This window comes from Miniopterus natalensis, chromosome 2, assembly GCF_054644295.1.
Source record: "Miniopterus natalensis isolate mMinNat1 chromosome 2, mMinNat1.hap1, whole genome shotgun sequence".
Taxonomy (NCBI): domain Eukaryota; kingdom Metazoa; phylum Chordata; class Mammalia; order Chiroptera; family Miniopteridae; genus Miniopterus; species Miniopterus natalensis.
Genome location: NC_142082.1, coordinates 172765464 through 172789021, shown reverse-complemented (window position 1 = coordinate 172789021; position 23558 = coordinate 172765464). Strand labels below are relative to the sequence as shown.

General features: G+C 42.8%; 1 protein-coding gene across 1 annotated transcript in view; it reads right to left on the bottom strand.

Moving 5' to 3' along the window:
• Positions 1-23558, bottom strand: part of LOC107545102 (anoctamin-4) — a 124697-nt gene that overhangs the window by 3430 nt on the left and 97709 nt on the right. The window contains exons 15-23 of the mRNA XM_087813978.1: positions 21776-21940; positions 18840-18876; positions 16704-16815; positions 15708-15765; positions 15472-15569; positions 13354-13496; positions 5646-5798; positions 4499-4646; positions 553-672 (exon numbers count right to left, since the gene is read on the bottom strand). Coding sequence (XP_087670104.1) covers positions 553-672; positions 4499-4646; positions 5646-5798; positions 13354-13496; positions 15472-15569; positions 15708-15765; positions 16704-16815; positions 18840-18876; positions 21776-21940 — 1034 coding nt within the window. The remainder of the gene's footprint in view (positions 1-552; positions 673-4498; positions 4647-5645; positions 5799-13353; positions 13497-15471; positions 15570-15707; positions 15766-16703; positions 16816-18839; positions 18877-21775; positions 21941-23558) is intronic.

The following is a 23558-nucleotide window of genomic DNA, read 5'->3' as shown; positions in this document are numbered from 1 at the left end:
TATCTTGAATATTCTTCATCCTTTGCATTTCTGTGTAACATTATTTGGGTACAGAACTGGCTTAATCATAATTCTTAAATTTTTATAATGAACCTAATTGGTCTATCCATGCTCTTTTTTCTCTGATTTTTACATTTACTTAATACTTTAATAATATAATGAATTCTCATAAATCCACAATTTGACCTGTGGCTACCCTGTTTCCCACTACCGTTTATTGAGGAGACTGTTCTTTCCCCATTGTATATTTTTGGCTCCTTTGTCATAAGTAAATGGGTCATATATGAATTTATTACACTTATTTATGGGCCCTCTATTCTGTTCCATTGATCTGCATGTCTGTTTTTATGCCAATACCATACTGTTTTGATTACTATAGTTTTGTAATACAGTTGACATAAGAAAGCTGATGCCTCCAGCTTTATCAAGAATGTTATGGCTATTTGTCATTCCATATAAATTTTAGGACTGTTTGTTCTATATCTGTAAAAAAATGCCAGAACCTCCCTGTGGGAGAGCCAGCCCATCTGAGGCTAAGAGTGCCACACTCACCTGCAGTACTTGAGAGGAGTCCCTGAGAACTCGCTGCCATCAGACTCAGGCTCCGATCGGTTCTCAAAGTCAGCAATTCGAAACACAGACAAACTGGCATTCACATAGCCAACCATGCACCTAAAAGAGAAAGCAGATTCTATAATTAGAACTCCTATCATCTCTGCATCCAATTCACTAAAGGCTCTACTTCCTAGAATTTCCTATAGTTGTAAGTGCCTTTACCTGGCCCTGCATTGTCATAAGCACTCAAGTTAGGATACACTGAAAAACTCTGGGTGTGTTGAATCAAGAACAGTCATTTCTTTTGTTCCAGTCCTTTTTGTGCAGAATCATAATAATGCTTCAGAGAAATAGGTGAACGACAACATTGCATAATCAGCATAAATTACAGGTAAGCCACTGCTTCTTTCACTGATGACATACACACACAGAGAGACAACACACACACACAAACACATTACTTCATTAATGAAATGTATGCTCTCTCATAATGCCCTGAATCTAACTGACGTAAATATGGGCCCCCCTCTTCGACTCACATCCCACGCTACAGTCATGACAGACTATATGCCCTGCATGTATCACATGCTTTCATGCCTCTGCTCCGCTTTCCTTTTCTATTGGGATTCCCTACTCATTTCTTTAAAAACGAAAGCAGTGCTCATCTTTCAATAGCCAACTGAAATGTCACACCCTGGGAAGATGTCCTAATCACCCGTCAGAAGACTCATTCCCTTCTTCCTAAGGTGCCGCATACTTACTTCACAATTACCATATAGCTTGGACTAGAGTTGGCTGCCTGCATGTGTGTCTTCTCCTTTGAACTATAGTTGTGGTTTTTTTTTTGAAGCAGAACAGATGTCCTGGATATTTTTGTATCCTTGGTGCTAGGACAGTCTCATGCAGTGTAGGAATCCAGTAATATTGATTTAATTGATTTGATTGGAGGCAAACTAAAGTATCAGAGATTCTATCAAGGTCTTGAACATGGACCAGGAATAAAACTATTGCCTGGATCTAGGGATTATAAAGTTCTTGAGGACATGGCTTTCATTCTGTCCCGGGGTCAGTACATTATAATACTAAGTACTTGGGCTTTGGTGTTAAACTGTAGCTCTGCTGTTTTTTAGACATGTAATCTTGGGAAATTATGTAACTTCTTTAAGTGACAAAAGTCCCCACCTCATAGCGTGATTGTGGGGATTAAATGAAATGATATATACAAAGTAAGTGATATAGTGCTTAGGTTATAGCAAGATCTTAGTAAATGTGAGTGGCCATTATTAATGCATTTTATTTTTTTGTACCGAGCAGGAGATCAATAATACTTACTGATTAAATGAATAAATCCTGATCTTCATACCCTCTTCATTAACATTTCCCTGGTATGATTATTCTAAGTTGCTTACCACCAAACCAAAATGATGACATGAACATAGTTCTGAGAACACATGGGCTCTATGTGTTGTCTCACTCAAGACAAATCACTGGTTTATCATGGCCTTAAAAAATGAACCAAGCAGGACCCATTTGTCAGGTCACTCATGGGTGAAACAGCCAGTCAGTGTGTGTGTAGCATGCCTTCATCCAACTGGCAGCCGGCCTCCCCTACTACTCCTTGGAAGGGTGATTAGGATTTATGTCTCCCTCATCTATGAACTGCCTAGAACACGACATGAGAACAAATGAGGGCCTTAATGATTATTAGCTGTCACAGAGAGGCAAGCTGTTTTTGTGAAGTACGGGAAATAGCAGAGTCTTCTCAGGAGCTGAGCAGTGGGAAAGGAAAGGTGCCAAAAACAGGTCCAGCATTAAAATGGAATATTCACCACCCCTCCTGCACTCTCTTCTCACAAAGCAGCTCCGAGCTTTACTGAGATTAAAGCTGCTGTTTAATGGATACTCTGTTCGAAAATTCAACTGAGAAAATCTAAATTCAAAGGAAATACCTGTGTCAAGGACTGAACACCCTACCGTCAAAATAAAGAGGATACATCTTTAAACTATGTACAAGCATAGTCATGTCATAAATCCAAGCTGAAAACGTGCCGTTAGTGGGTACGTACTCCTTCTAAAGGCAAAGCGTTACACATGGACCTGGTATCTACATAGAGTTATCAACTCTAAATCTTCCTACATAATTTCCACAATCATGGAAGTAGAGGGACTGCTGATACTGAACTACTTAGGCATTTCTCTCATTCTTTCCACTACAACAGAATCTTAGCTTGCCAACATCAAAGAGCTGAGACAGTCATCAATTCTAGAAAATGAAATTTCCCGTCCTTTGCTGTATCGAGTTCAGCCAGATGGCCCTGCCGTGTCAACTCTGGCCTGGTGCTGCGGGAGCAGATTTCATGTCTATCGCTCGGTTTGCTGGCAGACCGCCATACCCTCACTGTGACACCACCAGCTCCAAGTGAGACAGAGACGCTGCTACACATAATCAGGAGAAGGGAGAGGTGCGGAGAAAAGCGTATCAGACAAAGGGAGGATTTCCAGGGAACATAAAATAATGAAGTCAATTTTATCTTACGGGAGGGGTAGGTGGCCTCTCAAGGGATTTCCAAGAAAGGAGATTCAGAAAATGTCTACATAAGGACAGCACTGTTTGAATGAGGATGCACACTTCTTCAAGGTAATTTCTGAGAAGACCACTCATTTAAATGTGAGAAAATCATTCATTACTTATTGTTGTCTTGATTCAGCGACACTTGACTCCTTGGGGCTACTTGAACTACAATGGTTATAGAGAATGAATTAATTTGGCTTAGACTAGTAAACCAGAAGGCAGGACTGCTTATATGAGTACGCAGCACCCAACTTGGGATGATTTGGGGGGCACTGAAAAGATCCTATGATCCCAGCACACCCCTCACTCTGACCAACAGACATGTAAATCCAACAATTTGAATTAGACTATTTTGACTTAAGCCAAACAGGGACATACTTTCCATGAAAGTATGTTAAGACTTCTTGTCTTGCCCTAGCCGGTTTGGCTCAGTGGTTAGAGCATCAGCCCTCAGACTGAAGGGTCCTGCGTTCGATTTGGGCCAAGGGCACGTATCTCAGTTGCAGGCTCCATCCCCAGTCGGGGCACGTGCAGGAGGCAACCAAACTATGTCTCTTCTCACATTGAAGTTTCTCTTTCGCTCTCTCTCCCCTCTCTCCCCCTTTCACTCTCTCTGAAAAAGTAATGGAAAAAATACCCTTGGGTGAGGAGATATATATATAAAGACTTTTTGTCTTTTTCCAAGGGTACAGCAATGAAAACCAGGGGACAAGTTATAATTTTGCCAAGGCTTTCTTTGATCAGAAATACAGAGTCCTGGCTTTGGGAACCATTTAGGTGATGCCACAGAACTGAGATCCCAGGGAGTTAAGTTCACCCAATTTGCCTGCGGTTATATAGACACTGGTCAGGTCATGAGCCAGGAAATAATCATTCAGTCACTAATTTCACTAATATTTATTGAGTCCCTTGTGGGTACTCAGCACGTGGTTACACAGTCCCCAGGTAGAATTGCAGAGTCTACATATAAAGAGACAACGGGAATCAGATTGTTACTATCCTTTTACAAACTCACAGAAGGGGCAAAACTACACACTGCATCATGTACACTGTTCTGCTACACACATGACAATACCACATCACACATCTCTGAATTTATAGTGGTTGGGGGATGGGGAAAACGGTTCATTGTTGCTCTCACACTGGATCCCATTTAAAACTTGTCTGACTTGCATGACCCCAATCCCTTCAATAGGTCAGGTTGCGTTCACTTCGGCTGAAAGTGTTACATCATAATCCCCCCGCCACCGCACCACAGGCCTTCTTGTCCTGGGTTTGTGTCCCGTGCACTCCAAAGCAGAGGCCTCTGTCTGTCGAACACCACAATGGCCAGGCAATGGAGTTTCCATGATGGTCTCACAGCCAACTTACTTTTGCCCAGCTTCTCCTTGGCCCGCACAAGGTCCGTACTTATAAGCGTACACCAGGCGAGGGATGAAGTCCGACGTTATCGCTATGACAAACGCATTGGTAATAACGGAGAGAATGCCGATGCCTTCAAGAATTCCATACCAAATTCCTATTCAGAGAGAAGTGTGTATTAATTCCAGGCACACGGCAGAGGTAATAAATATGAAATTAACCGGGGAACTGGTTTTCAATAGTTCTTTCCAAGGGTCCTTTCATCTTCCCAAATACTGACCCTGGCAAACAGGAGCAAGAATTTGTACTTGCAAACACCTTGGCAGGGAAGGAGTTCCTGTGAAAGTGCCAATGCTCACGTCTTAGAAACTCAATCAGGATCAGACATGAGTAGAGAATCCTGGTCAATGATAAGGCACCCAAACCCCCTTTGATAATATTCGCACATGCACTGTCACACGGCCACCAGCTCCCTAGGGGTACAGACGGGGTTCCTCTAGTTCATCTTTGTGCGCCCAGTTCATGACACACTGACCCAGAATAGGTGCTCACCGAATGTGTGTCTACTTCATATGGATAACAGACCACTGCGAGCCAAGTACATCCACAGTGAACCCTCTTCCCGACTCACTGGCTGGGCACCTGCCTGCCCTGTGCTAAGCACTGGATGCCGAAATAAATAAAGGACAGTCTCTGATCTCAGTCAGTCTCTCGAGGCTGCACCTGATTCAACTCGGCATCTCTAGTCAAAGACCGAGGGCCATCTCTGCGGTTAGGAACACTGGGTCATGCTTCATGTGACTCAGGCACACATTGAGGAGAGAGCAAAGCATAGTTAAGCTGATGGAAGATCTACTTTGAAAAGAAAATAAGGGATAATCAAAATTTTAGATTTCAAAGTCTTAAGACAGAAATAACTAAATTGAGAAACTGAGTACAAATTCTCTAGCAGCAGCAATTATAAATCTCCAAGTAGGCAGCTTTCCTTCTCATCTGATATCACTCAAAGTTAACGCAATTATTCTCTTGCAAGAGTTAGTTGAGTCATCTTATATGGAAACCATAAGTAAAAAAAAAATCTAAAGTTGGTGGCTGTTTTTATTTTATCTACCAGATGGTTAACATCTTTTAAAACACATACCCAAATTCAACATACCTATGTCTTTGGCCCTTGAAGCTAAAGGTCGCCTCCATTGTGTGACAAATTTGTAAGCATCAAGTCGAATTTCGATTACGTTATTCAGTAAGGCCAGAAGTGGTGCTAGAGGAAAGGCTGCCACAAAGATAGTTGTGAATCCAAACTGAAGAACTGGAGAGAAAAAGAAAAATGTGGATTTGCTTCTCGTGACTATTTTCAAAGGAATAATAATATGAATTTCTCAGTGTTTTAACCCACACTTTCCCCCAGTACCAAAGCACAGGGAACAGAAAGATGGGCAGGGATACTGAAAAAGAGGCACTCCTAAGCCTGGAAGCAATGGCATCCTAGGAGCAATGATCACACCAAGGGTCCAGATCTTGTTTTCTAAATACAATCCTCTAATAAAGGGATCAGCATCTTTGGAGAAATGCTTGATTCCAGAGCTATAGCAGGGAAAATATGAGATGAGCCTGGAATATCTTGTGATGTCAGAAAGTTAGGAAGTGCTTAAAAATGATGGGGCGCATCAATATGACATATGACAAGCTTGAAAAAAGTGCCCAATGGCCAAAGCTGGAACAATTTGTGTAACAAAATGATGATATTGGATTATGACCTAAAGACTAAGTATTTACGTCCATACTGATATAAATAGATACTGATCTAAATAAATAATTGAATAATAACTAAATGGGGGAGAGGAGGCCATTCTTCCTCATGGTAGAATTCTAATTAATAAATGTAGAAGTAATGATGAAAACAGAAAATCACCATTGATCAAATATCATGGTAATGATCGTTGAAGGCAAGAACCATTAAAGAATGTTAAAATTAGCAGAGAGAAGCATATTTGTATATTATTAAAGTATTTCCCACATTACTTATTAATCACACAGGGATTTACATTAGTATATTTACAATGGAGAAACCTGGCAGATGCCACTTTAACCAAGTGATCAAAGTTAATATCACCAGTAACAAGACACAGTGACACGACATACCCCTGGTATGATATGCTGAGGAGAATACAGAATCATTTCTGTGGTACTCTTGCCAAAAATGCATAACCTCAACCTAATCATGAGACTACATCATACAATCTCATACTGAAGAGCCTTCTACAGAACCACTGACCAGTAGTCTTCTAATGTCAAGATCACGATCAAGTCAAAATTATGAAAAACAAAGACTGAAGAACTGTCTTAGACTGGGGTAAACTACGGAGATAAGAGCATCTAAACGCAGTATTGAATCCTGAATGGATCATGGACAAGAAATACAATAGTGGAAAAATAGGCATATAACTGGTACCACACAGAACTTCTTTCTCTGTCTTATCTCACTTAGCATAATATGCTCAAGGTCTATCCACATTGTTGCAAATGGCAAGATGTCCTTTTTTTACATAGTTGAATAATATTCCATTGAATATAACACTACCTCTTTATTCATTCATCCACTTATGGACACAGGTTGTTTCCATATCTTGGCTACTGTGAAAAATGCTGCAATACATATAGAAGTTGAATATATATCTTCAATATCCCATTTTCACTTCCTTTGGGTATATAACCAGAAGTTTAATTGCTGGATCATATGGTAGATCTATTTTTAATTTTTTGAGGAATCCCAATATTGTTTTCCATAGTTATTGAATCAATTTACAGTCCTGCCAACACTGTACAAGGGCTCCCTTTTCTCCACGTTGTCACCAAAACTTGTTATCTCTTGTCTGTTTGACAACAGCCACTCTAACAGGTGTGAGGTGGTATCTCATCATGGTTTTCATTTGCACTTCCCTGATTAGTGACACTGAGCATCTTTTCATGTACCTGTTGCCCATTTGGATGTCATCTTTGAAAAAATAATCTATTCAATTCCTCTGCCCATTTTTAAAAAAAATATGTTTTTATTGACTTCAGAGAGAGGGAGAGGGAGAGAGAGATAAAAACTTCAAACTTCAATGATGAGAGAGTCATTGATTGGCTGTCTCCTGCATGACCCCTACTGAGGATCAAGCCCAAAACCCAGGGATGTTCCCTGACTGGGAATTGAACTGTGACCTCCTGGTTCATAGGTCGATGCTCAACCACTGAGCCATGCAGGCTGGGCCCCTCTTCCCATTTTTAAATAAGACTTTTTTTTTAAATTGAGTTGTATGAGTTCTTTATTATTTTGGACATTAACCCCTTATCTGATACACACACACACACACACACACACACACACGGTTTACAAACTTTTTCCCCCATTATGTGATTACCTTTTCATTTTGTTAATTGTTTCTTTTGCTGTGCAGAATCTTTGAAGTTTGACATAGCCCCATTTGTGAATTTTTGCTTTTGGTATCATATCCAGAAAATCATTGCCAACACCAATATCTAGGAACTTCTCTGTTTTCTTCTAAGAGTTTCATCGTATCAGGCCTTATGTTTAAGTCTCTGATACATTTCGAGTTAATTTTTGTGAGTGATTTAAGACAGAATGTCCAATTTCATTGCTCTGCATGTGTTTATTCACTTTCCCCACTGCCATTTGTTGAAGAGATTATCCTTTCCCCACTGGATGCTCTTGTCTCCTTTGTCGGATATTAGTTTGTATTTGCAAGGGTCTAATTCTGTGCTCTATATTCTGTTCCACTGGTCTAAGTGTCTGTTTTTGTGCCAGTGCCATACTGTTTTGATTACTATAGCTTTGTAGTATAGTTTGAAAGCAGGAAGTATGATGCCTCCAGCTTTGTTCTTTTTTCCCCCTCAGGACTGCTTTGGCTACTCAGGATCTTTTGTGATTCAAATACAAATATTAGCCCGGCCGGGTGTGGCTCAGTGGTTGAGCGTCAACCTAGGATCCAGGCGATCGGGGTTCGATTCCCAGTCAGGGCACATGCCTAGGTTGCTGGCTCGATCCCCAGTCGGGGGTGTGCAGGAGGCAGCTGATCAATGACTCTCTCATCATTGATGTTTCTATCTCTCTCTCCTTCTCCTTTCATCTCTCTGTAATCAATAAAGATATATTTAAAACAAAAAACAAAAAAAATAACAAATACAAATATTAGAATTGTTTTTTTCTATTTCTGTAAAGAATGCCATTAGCAATTTGATGCGGATTGCATTAAATCTATAGATGGCTTTTGGTAGTATGAACATTTTAACAATATTAATTCTTCTGATCTATAACAGATGTCTTTCTATTTGTCTGTGTCTTTGATTTCTTTCAGCATAGTCTGTAGTTTTCATTGCACAGATCTTTCACTTCTTTGATTAACTTTGTTCCTAGGCATTCTATTGTTTTGATGTTATTGTGAATGAATGGGAAACAAAGATAAGTTATCAGCATAAAATTAACTTTCATCTGATGGATAACTTTGTCAAATAAAGTATTGCTAACTAGCAATTTTCATTTTTAGCACTTTGACTATGTTATCCCAGTGGTTCCTGGGCTGTAGAGTTTCTGTTGAGAAATTTATAGCCTAATGGGGCTACAGTCCTTTGTAGGTTCTAGTACTCCCCCCCTTAGGAGGGAGGCGTCCCAGCCCCACGCCAGGCTCCCCAGTCAAGGGCAGAAGTGCTGGGAAGAGGAGTCCCCATAAAATCTGACTGTGAAAACCAGCAGAGATAGCATCAGAGAAAAACAAAAGACTGCTAGAGACCAAGGCATTGCTCTTGAAAGACCTATGCATAGAGTCACTCATCAACTCTCTTCCTCTAAGCTTTAATGCAGGAGCAGTAGCTCAGAAAGTGCCAGAAACGCGGGGATGAACTAAATTAACTAACTTCAGGGTGAGGACTGGAGGGACAAGGGTCAGGGTCAACTCTCTTCTGGGACAGAAGTGCTGGCAGGCACCAAATCTGTGCTCTCCATTAATCTGGCTAACACTATTCACCCCATTTAATTTGCTTACCCACCCTGAAACTCTTCCAATGGCTCTGCCACACAAGGGCCCTGCTTTGGCTCATGCTGTGGACTTTCCCAAAATCTCCAAAGGTCCATAAACCTCAAACAAGTGGTGGCTGGCCTCAGTGTGCCTTGTAGCTCTTGCTAAGTGCCCTCAAGTGGCGACTGGTCTCAACTTGCATTCTAACTACTATCAGGTGGCCCCAAGCCTGGCCTAAGTGGTGGCCAGTCTTGGTCTGAAATTTAGCTTCAACTAAGCAGCCATGATGCACAGCATAACCTCTCTCAAGTGCCTCCAAACCCAGCACAAGCAGCAACCAACTGCAGAACACTTTGTACTTACTACAAAGAAATCCCAAGCCCAGCACCACTAGCAGCTGAACTTGGCCTGCACCAGAGCCCCTCCCAAAAAGCTGAGGACCCAATACATCTGGTGGCTGCCTTTAAAACCACACAAGAGGACCATCCGACGAGCCCCACAAATGACACACCACTTTTATTCAACACAGTATTGAAAATCCTAGCCACAGCAATCAGATAAGAAAAAAAAAAAAGGCATACAAATTGGAAAGGAAGAAATAAACCTGTCATTACTTACAGATGACATGATTTACAACTGCACTAAAATTCATAAAGTCCCTAAAAATAAACCTAACCAAAGTTGTACAAAATCTGTATACCAAAATCTACAAAAAATTGCTGAGAAAAATGTAAAAGGAAATAAATGCAGAGATATATCATATTCATAGATTTAGATCTAAATTCTCCTCAAATTGATCTAGGGATTCAATTCAATCCCAACCAATATTTCAGTAAGATTTTTGTAAAAATTAGATATTGGATTCTAAAAGTTATATGGAACCAATTTCAAGAAGAATAAAGTAGAAACTTCTGTTCACTTAAATACTCCATCAAGAGAGCAAGAAGCCAAGCCACCAATCAGGAAAAGATATTTGATTTACAACATATATATCTGGCCAAGAACTCATATCCAGAATATGTAAATAAATTCTATAAATCACTAAGAAAAAGGAACAAAAATATTGGCTTGAATGGGAATTCACAAAAGAGGATATTCAAATGACCATCAGCATATGAAAAGGTTCTCAGCATCATTAGTTGCCATAAAATTTCAAATAAAAATTGTAAAAAGGGTGACACTAACAAATTTTAGTCAGTATGTGGAATAACTGAAGCTCTTATACTGCTAGTTGGAGTGTAAACTGATAACAGCTCACTTTTGCAAGTGTCTGCTGAGTATCAACAAATGCATATCTATGACCTAGTAACTACACTCCTATATAAGTTCTCTTCAGAAATCTGTACATACTTGAACCAAAACACATATACAAAAATGTTCACAGCTGTATTCTTTGTAAGAGCCCACACCGAGAAACAATAAATGTGTCTATCAGAGGTAGACTGGGTGGATAACTAATACTGCATTCCTATTTTCAGGAGCCTAGAAGATCTGCAAACTCATAACATGGTTCATCTATTAGCACACTGATGCCTGCGCTTACACAGGTAAACTTACCTTTCTTTAACTCCAACTTGACGGAGGCTTTGATTCCTATTAAAATACACCTATCTAGCACATTAACCTTTAGCAGTGCTTAGAAGTACATTTCATGATATGGGACAGTTGAAGGACTGGTTGGTGGGGGCTTAGGGGGGTTTTGTGGGGGGGCAGAGGAGAAGGTTAGGGAGTATCTGGAAGTGGAAATGCAAAAAATATGACTAAAGGAAAGATGAGAGTGGGTATCAAAAACAAACTGTGCCTCTTTCATAATTTTGCTTCATGTACACACTCTAGGAATACTATACAGCAATGAAAATGAAGTCCTACTACCTGTAACAACCTGGAAGAATCTAATAAACATATTGAATGAAAAAAGACATTTACAAAAGAGTATGTATTGTACAATTCCATATATGTGGAGATCAAAAAAAGGAAAAATTAATATATGGTGTTAGAAGTCAGAAAAGTGTTTGGGGGGGATGTTATGACTGGGAGAGGGGACAAAAGAGCCTCTTTGGCAGTGGTAATATTCTGTTTCTTGATCTAGCTCACAGGATGGCAAACATTTCCTATAAAGAGCCGGATAGTAAATATTTCCGGCTTTTTGGACCATACAGTTTCTGTCAAAACTACTGAACTCTGCTGTTGTAAAGCAAAAGCAAGTATAGATAATATGTTTAAAAAAAAAGGTGGTTTCTCTGTACCAATATTTACAAAAACAGGCAGTGGGCTGGATTTGGCCTATAGGCGGTAGTTTGCCAACCCCTCTCCTACAGGTTGGTTACATTTGTGTGAAAATGCATTGATCTGTACACATGATTTATATATTTTTCTCACTCTACATAATATATCAATGAATACACTTAAAAAATATAACAAAGCAGGAAGTCACTATGAAATAACAAAGCAACAAAAATGGAAGTAAGCAGTGAGAATTCACTGAGACTTGTTTCTTGCTGCAAAGATACCGCAGTATTTGGAGCACTCCAGCTCCCGCCACACAAAAGCTTCCTCGAAAGCACTCAGTACACCACCATTATTTGTTCATTTCCTTCTTTATGGGAGAAGAGTCCATTAAGAGACCTCAAAGCATTTCTCTTAACGAATTCTCTTTATTAAGTTTTATTATTAATACCCACATTGATTTCTTCTCCAAGTTATATTGCTCTGCCATTTTGTAACTGGAACTCTGAAAACATCAGTAGATACGTAGGACATAAGCAATTTAAGAAATATTAAGCATCAATTCTACGGCTCCTTTAATTTTCAGATGCCCCAGAAAGAACTGCCTCTTTCGGAAGTAATGCCTCTTGCCCATCCCTACCCCCAACTTCCACCCCAATGTTGCAAAGCTTAAACATAATTTTTAAAAAGAAAGAAAAACCTCCACATGATTATTATGCTAAGGGATTCTGTTAGCTTTTCTGCCCCAGGAGATAAGATTAGGGAAATAATAATAGTGATATAACAGGTACTAAGAGCCTATGCCCTTTCTATGCATTAACTCATTTAATCCACACCAAGACCCTATGAAGCAGTTATTCTAATTATCATCCCCATGTTAGAAATGAGAAAATTAAGACAAAGAGAGATTATGTAATAGCCCGAGGTCTCAGTTAATAGGGCTGAGATTTGAATCCAGGTAATTTGTTTGCAGACCCCATGCTCTTAGTTACATGGTACAGTAAACAGTTTGGTTTTGATTATAGAGAAATCTGGTTTCTTAAATAAAAGTGTAGCTTCTCTTAAAACAGTCCTTGCTTCCTGCCAACCCCTCCGAGAGAAATGGCTGTCCCCACGATACCCCTCCTGATGCCTACTGCATCTTATGACGCTTTATTACACTTCCTCCGTATATGGCTGGCTCCCCCCACCAGTCTGGGCGCTCTCCGGACGCCGGGACCCTGCCCTGCCCCCTCTCATAGCCCTGAGCGCCAGGCACAGTGTCTGCCTGAACGCAACACGGCTCAACAGATGTCTGCTGAAGGGATCAGTTACGCCGTGAGTGATAACGCCTCTTTCTTTGGTTCGTCAAGTTTTCCAACTCATTTTATTTCTCTGGTGATTTACTGCAACAGACAGGACCCAATGCCGTGACAAGTCTGATGCGACTACAGGCTCTTGGCACCATCCCCATGGACTGAGCTTCTTAGAGCAACAGGCTCTTCCCTCGGGTTTAGCCGAGAGCCCCCACCCACGGTGGCCGCGATGGTAACTGGCAGGCCCCCGAATGCAGCGAGGGAGCGGAATTTGCATCTCTACCGAGTAGGACAAAGGATGGGAGGATATAGCAGAAGGTTTCCATACTCATTTCTAGGTACTCATCGAAGAGTCCGTAGGCGTTCATGGGCTGCAGGTTGTAATCCTTCTCCCACTGCGGGAAGCTCAGCTTCCTCTCGGGCCCGTGCTCTTGCCGCACCTTCCTCCGGGTCCACCAGTTCTGAATCAACCTGCACAGCGAGGGCAGTGTCTTAAAAAACGCGCAACTGTTCGTGAGACTTAGGTTAGACACGGGAGCGTCTGAACATAGACTCACGCTTTAAAAAGACCGAGGACAGGCTGCCAAGGAAATTAAGCCTCGGATTAGGATTAGGAAGGAAAGGACAACGGCGACTATGCCTCACGGGATTAAACGGAACGACGGGTGAAGTCATTTCAGTCGTTCATGAAACCGGCTCATGTTCAGCGCTGCCGATGAGGGTGGGATGAAGGACTGAGAACATCTATAAATCGACCCCCCGGTACAAAAGCAGCACCCAGATGTCCGAGGAGAGGAAGACGCGGCCTCGCTGGCTTAATTTAGGACCCACAAGAGCAGTGTCACCACACGGGTGCCGACCTGCATATGCTGATTTGGGGGGCCTAGAAAATCTGCAAAGCCACAAAATGCTTCCTCTCTGGGGCACTGAAGCTTGCAGTTCCACAGGCGACTGGCCTGCTTTGGGCTTGAGCTCCACAGGGGCTCCGACTACCAATAAAATGCATGTCACCCTGGGAGGTCAGCACAATAATCCTTAGCAGTGCTTGGGAGCTCATCTTATCACCTGGAACAGGGATGAGGACATTGGGGGCAGGCCTGTGTACTGCAGGGGACAAAGAAAAGCTGAAAGGTTTCCAAAAGTGGACGTACCACAAAAACAAAACAAAAGTGCAATAAAGGAAATAAGCGGATGGGTCTCAAAGACAAACTCTGTCTACTTCACAGTTTCACTCTATGTCCACATTGCTAGATGATAAAATATAGTTCCCTTGATGTCCATGACATTTTGATAAATTATGGTTTATACTTTGAAGTACAATATAATGCTTCTAAAGTTTTAATATTATGCTTTATTTAAAAAAAAGTTTTAAAGAAAACATAAAACACTGGTAGTAAGCTTTCTACAAATAAATCTAGAAGAGAAAATTACCAGTATCGGTTCTGATAGGGAGTGAAGGGATGACTTCAAAGCGAACAATTTCCGACTAACTTTTCTGGCTGAGTGGTCCTCCCTGGAACCCAGGGTTCTCTGTGGAGACACTGAGCTGACATGGACATCAGCAGGTGTGGAATTAAAGCAGAAGTGGGAGTGTTGCCGATTTATGACCCTTTAAAACCTAACTGACCAGAACTGACCAAACACAGAATTCAAGGTTATCCTTGCAGAGGTGATGCAAGTTTTTGCCTGATGTCATCAACATAAACTATTATCGCCAGGTAATAATATTTTGCCTGGTTAAAATATGCTGACTTAGAAATATTCTGGTTTCTTTCCTAAATCCCTAAACTTTTGTCCTTTCCATGTTTCTTTTATGTACAGTCTGAATTTAAGGTAGTTAAAAAACTGCCCTTCCTGATTTATCTCAGGGATGGGGAGTAGAAATCTATTTAATATGCTATAGAGACTTGTAATGCTGGAGCTAAAAGGGTCAGAGACATTGCTGAAAGCAGCTTGCATGCAAGTATCCAATGCTGAGGGGCCCAATCTTCTTCCTAAAAAGCATTCATTTTTGTTCATGTGACTTGTACTGAGTCTTCCAGAAGAACCAATACTTCTTTCTTGTTTTGTTTGTTTTGTTATAGCGATGACTTTTTTTAATTGATTTTTTGAGAGGGAGAGAGAGAAACATAGATGCAAGAGCAAAACATTGATCGGCTTCCTCCTGCACATGCCCTACCAGGGACTGAGCCTGCAACCCAGGCATGTGCCCTGACCAGGGATTTGAACTGGCAGCTCCTCAGTGCACAGGACAGTGCCCAGCCAGCTGAGCCGCACAGGTCAGTGCTAATGTTTATTATTCTCACAAGTGTCTTTGAGTACCTGAGCATAAACCCTTAGCTACTGGCTTAGCTGCCAAGTCTGCATTGCTTATCTTACTTGCCACACCTAGAAAAGCCAATAATGAGCAATGCTGCCTCTCAACCACAGACATGAAGGTACTTACGGGTAGCCAAGTTCCATGAAATTATTCCAGGTCTGCTTTAGCACCATTATAATACCCATTTGCATACAGAGATCAATAAGGCATCCACTAGGGTGGCACTGCGAGGTAAGCAAACACAGAAATTCAAGAATCAATGGAGGGGAAGAAAGGGTGTCTGGTCGCTAATCTTCACAAAGCTGCCCTAAGGCGGTTGAATGCAGGCCTTCAGGAAACATGGAATGACAGAGAATACACACCTCTTCCAGTCTCCACCTGTTTATCAGCCTCAAGTAGGCACCGGGGTGTCCTGCAAATCTTCAACACAGAGAAACAGACCATTAGCATCCCGTGGGTCTAAGCCTTCAGTGAATATTCTACTCAGATTAAAACATCTTCCAATGAAAACTACTGGTACAGTAAACGAGGGCTGAGGGAATCAGGAAACTGCAGAGCTGGGATGACTGCAGCTACTAGTCCTATCCGGGAGATGGGACTCTTCTGGCTTTTCTGCTTGGCTGCCGAGCACAGTTCTCATTGTTTTCTGAATATCAAGTGCTCTGGCCTATGTAGGCAGCAGGTGGGGCTGAACACATCCTGATTGTTTTGAATAACAGTAATGCTGTGGTTTTTGTTTTGTTTTTAAGTAAACGAGTTGACCAGGATTCCATTCTGAAGTACCTACTACTGAGGGGAGGCTGCTGCATTCATCTGACCAAAACCCAGTCCCCGGCTGCTGCTGGTTCTCAGCTGCTCAGAGACGCTTCCTGGCGTGGTGAATTCATGGGACGCGAATGAACCGGGGACCCCCTCCGAGCCCTCGCCACTGCTGGGTTGGGAAGTTCCCCGGGCTGCGCTGGCACCCCATGTCAGCCCCCTTTCCTGTCTGGGTGCCCGTCCCCCTCCTGTGAAGTCAGGGACTAGACACGTTGCAGGCCCCCCCCCCCCCCCTCAAGCCGCCTGCTCCTAGAGGTGTGAGGTCCGGGGCCCTGATTCAGGTGCCGACGGAGCCCACAAGTTCTCAATCCATCCTTCCTTGTGTGCAAATAACTTTCCTCCACTTAACCTTGGTTGGAAAAGGCGCACTTGGGAGTGAAAACCATCTCCCGCGATGGGCAGGGAGGGTCGGGAGGAGGCTGATCTCTCTGTCCACTCTGTAGGAATCACACTAAAGGAGGGGCGGCTCTGTCGCCCCTGGGCAGTGACCGCTGAGCGTCTGTCCCTGGCCCAGGCGTGTGGGGAGATGGGGTTCCTACCTTCCGAGGAAGAACGCAATGTAAAACGTGGAGCTGTTCAGATTGACAAACTGAAAAAGAAACATTTTCAGGGTGAAGCTGTTCTCCCACTCGGACTCCGTGCGAGGCTGTTCTGTGGACGGAAAGGAGGCAGAGTCTGAAGGCTGCCTCGGTGGAGGCCGCCCACCTCCCCCGGCCCCCCATAAACACAGAGCGGGGGCAGCGGCGGGCGAAGGCGCTGCGGGAGGCCCGCCTCGCCTTGCGGACGGCGCCGGGCGCAGCGGGCCACCCGCGGGTCCTGAAGCTGGCAGCGCAGCCCCGCAAGAGTTTGGGGGGAGGCGGCTACCAACTGCTGGAGGGGGCAGAATTCCCAGTTTGCTCCACTGGCACAGGGCGCCTGAGAGCCTGGGGTGGAGACGGCGGGCTGAATGAGCCTCATTCCAGCTTGACTCCCTGCAGGGGACTTCCCTTTTGCTCTCAGTTTTTGCCTGTGGGTGAGGCCTGTATGGTGTCAGGCCCCCTCCAAGCTCCTAATAATTCTTTGGTCTTTGGTCTCGATTTCTATGGCTGATGAAATACCAGATGCTCTCGGGGAGAGGGTGTCAAACCCCCATCTCAGGATGCCAAGATGACCTCATCTTTAGAGCTTTTATTGTATGTCACCATCTGTGTCTTAGGATTTCCTGACCTCACTGAGGTGCCAATTCTCATCTCCTTAGATTCTGACTTCCAGAAAGCAGATGCTCTTTGAACATTGTGATATGAATGAAAGTATGGACCAAACCTCCAACGTGACATCTCATATCAAATGCACTTGTCCTGCTCCTGGAGCTGCAACCTCACCCTCAGCAAAGAAAATGTATTTAATGCCATCACACTTTCTGCGTTTCCACATTCCCCGAGCTTGCAATTGCTCATTTACCGTGTCAACCCATTCATTCCTTTTCCACGACATTGTAACTCAAAATGCTTCCTAGGAGCATATCAGAGAAAGGATGGAAGAAGGAGAGAGAATCTGATTTAAAACGGTGTAAATGTCAATTTTGGAAACCAGGCTGCATTGCTGTGGAGGGAAGAAAAGTAAAAAGGATTCTTAAAGGGTTTTAGCTTTATTTTACTTCTGCTACTGAACTCTTGGTTACACAGGAAGGTCTCCCAGGTTGTGAGCCAGCTGGGAGGGTTCCCAGGTGTCCCAACCACAGCTGGACCAGGGCTGTATCTCCACTGGCATCTTTGCCAGCCTGGATCAAGGTGCCACTGGGCACAGTCTACCAAGGCACAGTTACCTCTTCCGTGGTCATAAGCCCCTTTCTATCTTTTTGGCAAGGGATGGTGGTGATGGAAGATTTCAAAGACCTTAAAGGAGATGGGCCATGTGCCTAGCTCTGTATCTGGTACATATAAGGCCTAAACAAGTGGCATCTTGTATTACTGTGATTATTATAAATAAAAACATGTGCTTTTGCCCCCCTCTGGATAAGTAACATATGGAAATGCACTAAAACAGGTTATGTGTGGGAGCTATAATTGCCTCAAACGGCATAGAGTAAAATGACTATCTCAATAATAAAATTGGCATACTTTCTATACCTTGGAAATGTGGAAAGTGTACAGTGCACAGCTGGCTACCAGATTACTCTAGTGCTTTAGGGAGTCAGAGAAATGTTCTTAGGGATGACTCATCCAGGTGAATGTTATTTTATGTGTCAGTGATGTTTGGCCTACCTATATTCCCAGGAGAAGGCCTCCAGTCTTCAAGGCAACGAACCCTGCTGTGATTTTTCATCCCACGAAAACCTGACACATTCTTAAATAAATAAAAATTGTAGGCTAGCAAATGGACACTTTTCTAAATGAGTCTGGGCACTTTGTACACATGTACTTTTGGGGTAGTATATTTTTTGTGCATAAAAAGAAAACCCACCTTACATTAGCTCATGACAGATCAAGTTTGTGACAGGTTTTAAATCTTTAGATAGAAAAGATCCCCTGATTATTAGGCATATTTAAAATGTCCTGTTGAAGGCAAAGAAATTGCTGTGTGCAATTCAAAATAAAGGGAATGTTTCTTTTCAGCAGTGTTTCAAAGATGAATCTTTGAAAAGGCACTTTTCAGACCAAAATACTGTACCGTGAAATAAAAAGGGTTTCACTTACCTAAATTAGTCAGAAAAAGCGCAACTTTTTCATAGAGCTGTAAAATAAATTTTATACTTTTAACAAATGAACTGTAGATGCTCTAAAACCTGTAATTTAAAGGAGACAGGTAATCAAGTCATGAGTGAAAATGATTTCATTACCCATCCATGGCTCAAACAATAAAAATAATGCGAACAATTGTGTTCTTTCGGGGTAACTGGTTCCTGCACCAAAGGGACCCGGATGAGGCTGCTCTGAGAATTCCTATGTGTACTTTTAATTTTCTTTCCTTCCCCTAGCTGTGCCTTGTCATTTCCTGTCCTTGTCAATATTCTAGCCTTAGTAAATTTTTGTTATTCTAGTTTGGTGTTGGCTGAGGAATCAGAACAGCAAAGATGTGTCTAAAATAAATGAAAATACACTTTCAGGGCCATTCATAAGAATAATAAATGTTAGCTTTAGTGTGTGGACTCTGCATTACCCATCTGGGGACTCTGAAACCCTCCGATAGATAAAACATAAGCTGCCTACTAGTCTAGCCCCCAGCGCATAGTAGGTGCTTTGCAATGTCCATAACTACACACTTTTCACCCCACATGCTCCCGACTTCAGTTTTAGTTTGTTTACTTCATCTTTTGTCTGTATCTCATGAAGGAACGCTTGCTGGATAAGAGATTTCCAGTGAAACGAACTGTTACTCTGACAACATTGGCACCTGCTCAAAACAAATGAGCAACCAACTGTGTATTTGTGGACTCACTGCATGTACACAGAAGTTATTTCGTAAGATGTATAGATTACATTTTAATCAGACATTACAGAAAAGAGGTGATAAACAATACCGTGAGCTTTAATTCATTGCATCCTGCCTGGCCACAGAATCTTTCCCGCTCTGGCTGGCTAATTTCACTGTGAATCACTCACCTTTGCAACATGCAGTCCACAGTTACCTCTGAGCCTGGCTGCGTCGGGGAGGGGGCAGTGCCGGGAGCGCCAAGCATCCATTGCAATCTCCACTCGACCAAGCAGTTACCCAACCATCACGTCAAAACAATCAGCAACTGCTCATTTTTCATCTTTGTCATTTCTGGATTTTGAAACTTTTTTCTAACATAATAAATTCCTCTGCATTTAAATTACCTATATTTCATTAGCTTAGTGACTACTAGTTCACCTAAGAATCATACATAAACTTCATTACTGGTAAGTTGAATGTTCTTAGGAATCACTCAGAGTTTATTGACTGTAGAATTTAGGATTGTTTAAAGAACTAGAAATGACAGTCTGAGTAGATAAAACTGTGTTGCTAACAGTATTAAATTACTTGGCCTTTAGAAAGCCCTTTTCTAATAATGAGAACATTCCAGTATCATGGCCCAGATTTAAAATGCAATATAAATGAGGGTGAGGGAAACTATAATTAATTGAACATCTCTAGGCATAACACTGTGCTTGGTGCTCCACATACTTTATCTTACTTATTCCCTACTGCCAACCTCTAATGTCAGCATTTTTATGTAAAGGTTCACCTCAAGCCTAACAATGTCCCATTCCTCCTTCTGTTTTGCAAATGATAACAATTTAATGAGTGTCTACTATGTGTCTGGCCCAGTTCCAGACATTGGGAAATAACAACAGTAATAGAAACAGACAAAAGTTTCTGGGCCTATATTCCAATGGAGAGGACAGATAACGAACTAAATAAATGTAAAAAAAAATTGCATATGGGATAGTGATGAATGCCAGAGAGAAAAATAAAGCAGGCAAGGAGACAGGAGGTTGTCAGATGGCAGGAGTGGCTTGCAACTTGAAATTGAGTGACCAGGGAAGCCATTAGAAAGTAACATTTGAACAAAGACCTGAAGGAGGCGAGGGACCAGCTGCTCTGCACACCTGGCAGGGAAGAATATTCCAGGCAGAAAGAAGAGCAAGTAAAAGGCCCTAGGTGAGAACATGCCTGGCACATCCAAGGAACCAAGGGAAGGCCAGCAAGGAGCAAGGGGATCGGTGGGCAGGGAGGAGACTAGGTCAGAGATGTCCCTGGGGCCAGATCTGGGAGAGCCCCGGAGGCCATGTGAAGATGTAAACTTCTATTCCGAGTGAGAGGAAAGCCCCTGGCCACTGTGAACAAAGGACTGACGTGAGCTGATGTCTGTATAAGAAGCTGGCTCTGTCTACTGTGATGAGCGCAGCCAGAGGACAACAAACATGGAAGCAGGGAGGCCAGTCAGGAGGGCACTGCGTCACCCAGGTGGGAGTTGGGGACGTGTGAAAAGTGATCCAACTCGGGAAACATTTTGCCGCTGAGAGAAACAGCGGAGTCAAGGGCAACGCCAAGGTTTTCACTGAGCAACTACAATCGGGGAGGCTGAGGGAGGAGCCGATTCTGGAGGGAAGATGGTGAGTCTGGGTTTGAGTGTGTTAGGTGAGGAGGGTCGAGTAGGCAGCTCGACATATGAACGTGGGGCTCAAGGGGCTGAAATACACATTTGAAAAAAGCGTGAAATCAACACAAGCAACAGGCACCAACCACCCTGAGATGTTCCTTGCAGGGTCATCTCAAGGAATGCTGTGGATACTGACAACCTTCATGTCATTCAGGATCGAAAGAGAACGGGAACCAATACTGTGGAGCTACATTACAGATTATGAGCTGGGCTTTCAGAATGAATTCATTTTCTAAATTTCCCCAAGAAGTCTTCAGTGTTGTCTTTTTGGATAAATAAGAAAACTAAGGTCTGGAGAGGGCGAGTGCCTTGCCCATAAATCTGACACTAGAAAAATCCTGGAGTGGAGCCTAGATTTGGCTTAATCCCCAGGCCCGACTGTTATCTCGTGCCAGGAGCTTTGCTACACGACTGTCTGAAGCCAGGTGCCTTTAGCAGCAGCAGCAAACTACCAGCTGCAGCCCACGTACGCGATGCACTTGGCCGGCTACCTTGCGGCGCACGTACCACGTTCAGCAGCATGATGATACAGAAGTTGATGCACACGGCAGTCCCTGTGGTTGCAACCTGCGAGTTATTCCTGATCAACGCCCACTTGAAGGCCGCGAAAGTGCTGACGGTCACCACCCGGTAAATGACGATCCCAAACACGGCGGCGATCACCACGCAGATCTGCCGGGAGACAGGAGACCCAGTGAGCAGTGTGGGGGACATTGCAGGGAGAGGGCTCCCACCACCTGGCAAATCATCTGGTGACCAAACAAAATAAAGCAACTGTGGTGCTGACTCAAGAAAGCCCAACAAAATGCATGCTTTTCACCGCCGTTAAGGCTTTCTCTCATTTCTTTGCATTTACTTATTCAAATAGAAAAACCATAGTGCTTGAAAGTTGATAAGCTCTGTAAGCTATGGGTTAACATTTTATTAAGTGGAATATTAGCCTGAGCAGATAGATGGACACATATTTATTATGGAAATCTTACAATGTCACTCTTCTCTTTAGAATTATTTACTGGTTTCCTTTTACTTAGGATAAGAGCAAAGCCCTCATGAAGACCTACAAGACTCTCTCCAGCCCCACTGAGTGCCATTTCTCCCGACTCAGGGACTCCAGACCTTCTCTCATTGTTTCCAGTGGGCTAAGCACCCTTAATCTTCAAGGCCATTTCCTTTGCCTAAAATGCTGACGCGCCCATTCCCCTGCCAAGCACACTCACAGCCTAGTTACCAACTGCTCATCCTTCACAGCTCAGCTCAAAACTGCTTCATAATTAAAGCTTTTCATGACTCCCCAGGATTTTTTGTTTGTTCTATGGTACCCATACCCTTCTTTCAGTATCTTATTAACATTTCCAACAATTTGTAAGTTTGATTACTGTCAGTCTCTCCATGGGGGCAGGGACGTATGTGCGTGCTCACGTGGCTACTGCAGCCCCTCAGCATAATTACAGGTGTTCCGCTACTTGTTGCTAAATAAGATAGCTGTGTGATAGGTACATAATCTTTCAGTAATCAGATATAAACACAGACTGCACCGAGACATCTTTCTCTGAAGGTTTCTTGGTACTGGAAAAGAATACAGCCTGTCTTCTATGTCTATAAAATAATGGGAATCTAAGACTCCAGGAAGTTTTGTGACTTTCCTTAGGTGACTCACTATGTCAGAGTAGAGACCTGAGCCTACTTACTTATCAAAAACTGGATCTCGAAGCTGGGCCTTTGGAAGGCCTTTGCTGACTTACGGATTTCTTTCTTTTTTCCGTTTTCCACAAGCTCTGTTTCTGGCTTACTATGAGTGACATGCTCTAAAAGCTTGAGCATGAACCCTCGCTGGAACTGGCCAAATTATTATTATATAGTAATAATAATCACCAAAGAAATGAAAAACTGCCCATGAATTAATCCTAGAGCTGTTGATAGGGAAATGGGTGAAATCTACAACGGATTTCGGATAGGGGTGGCGATATGATGGAATGGACAGCTTGCTGGGCTTAGAAATCAGGTCTGAGTCCGGGCTCAGTGTGATCTTGGGTAGCTGGCTTGTCCTCTCCATGACTTCAGTCTCCTATGTTCCAGGTTCTTCATCAGAAGGACAAGGAAAGCTTAATTTATGTCTATAAATCTTGTTGTGAGACACAAAAACCAAGGCAATAACTTTGAATGTACTCATAACAAGGCACAGCAATGACACGAATGCATACACATCCGTCTCTGTGGAAGGGCATGGATTGAACCTGCATCTGAGCCGAGGGACCCTTGGGCGTCCTGCCTGCCCTTTCATCTCCCCAAT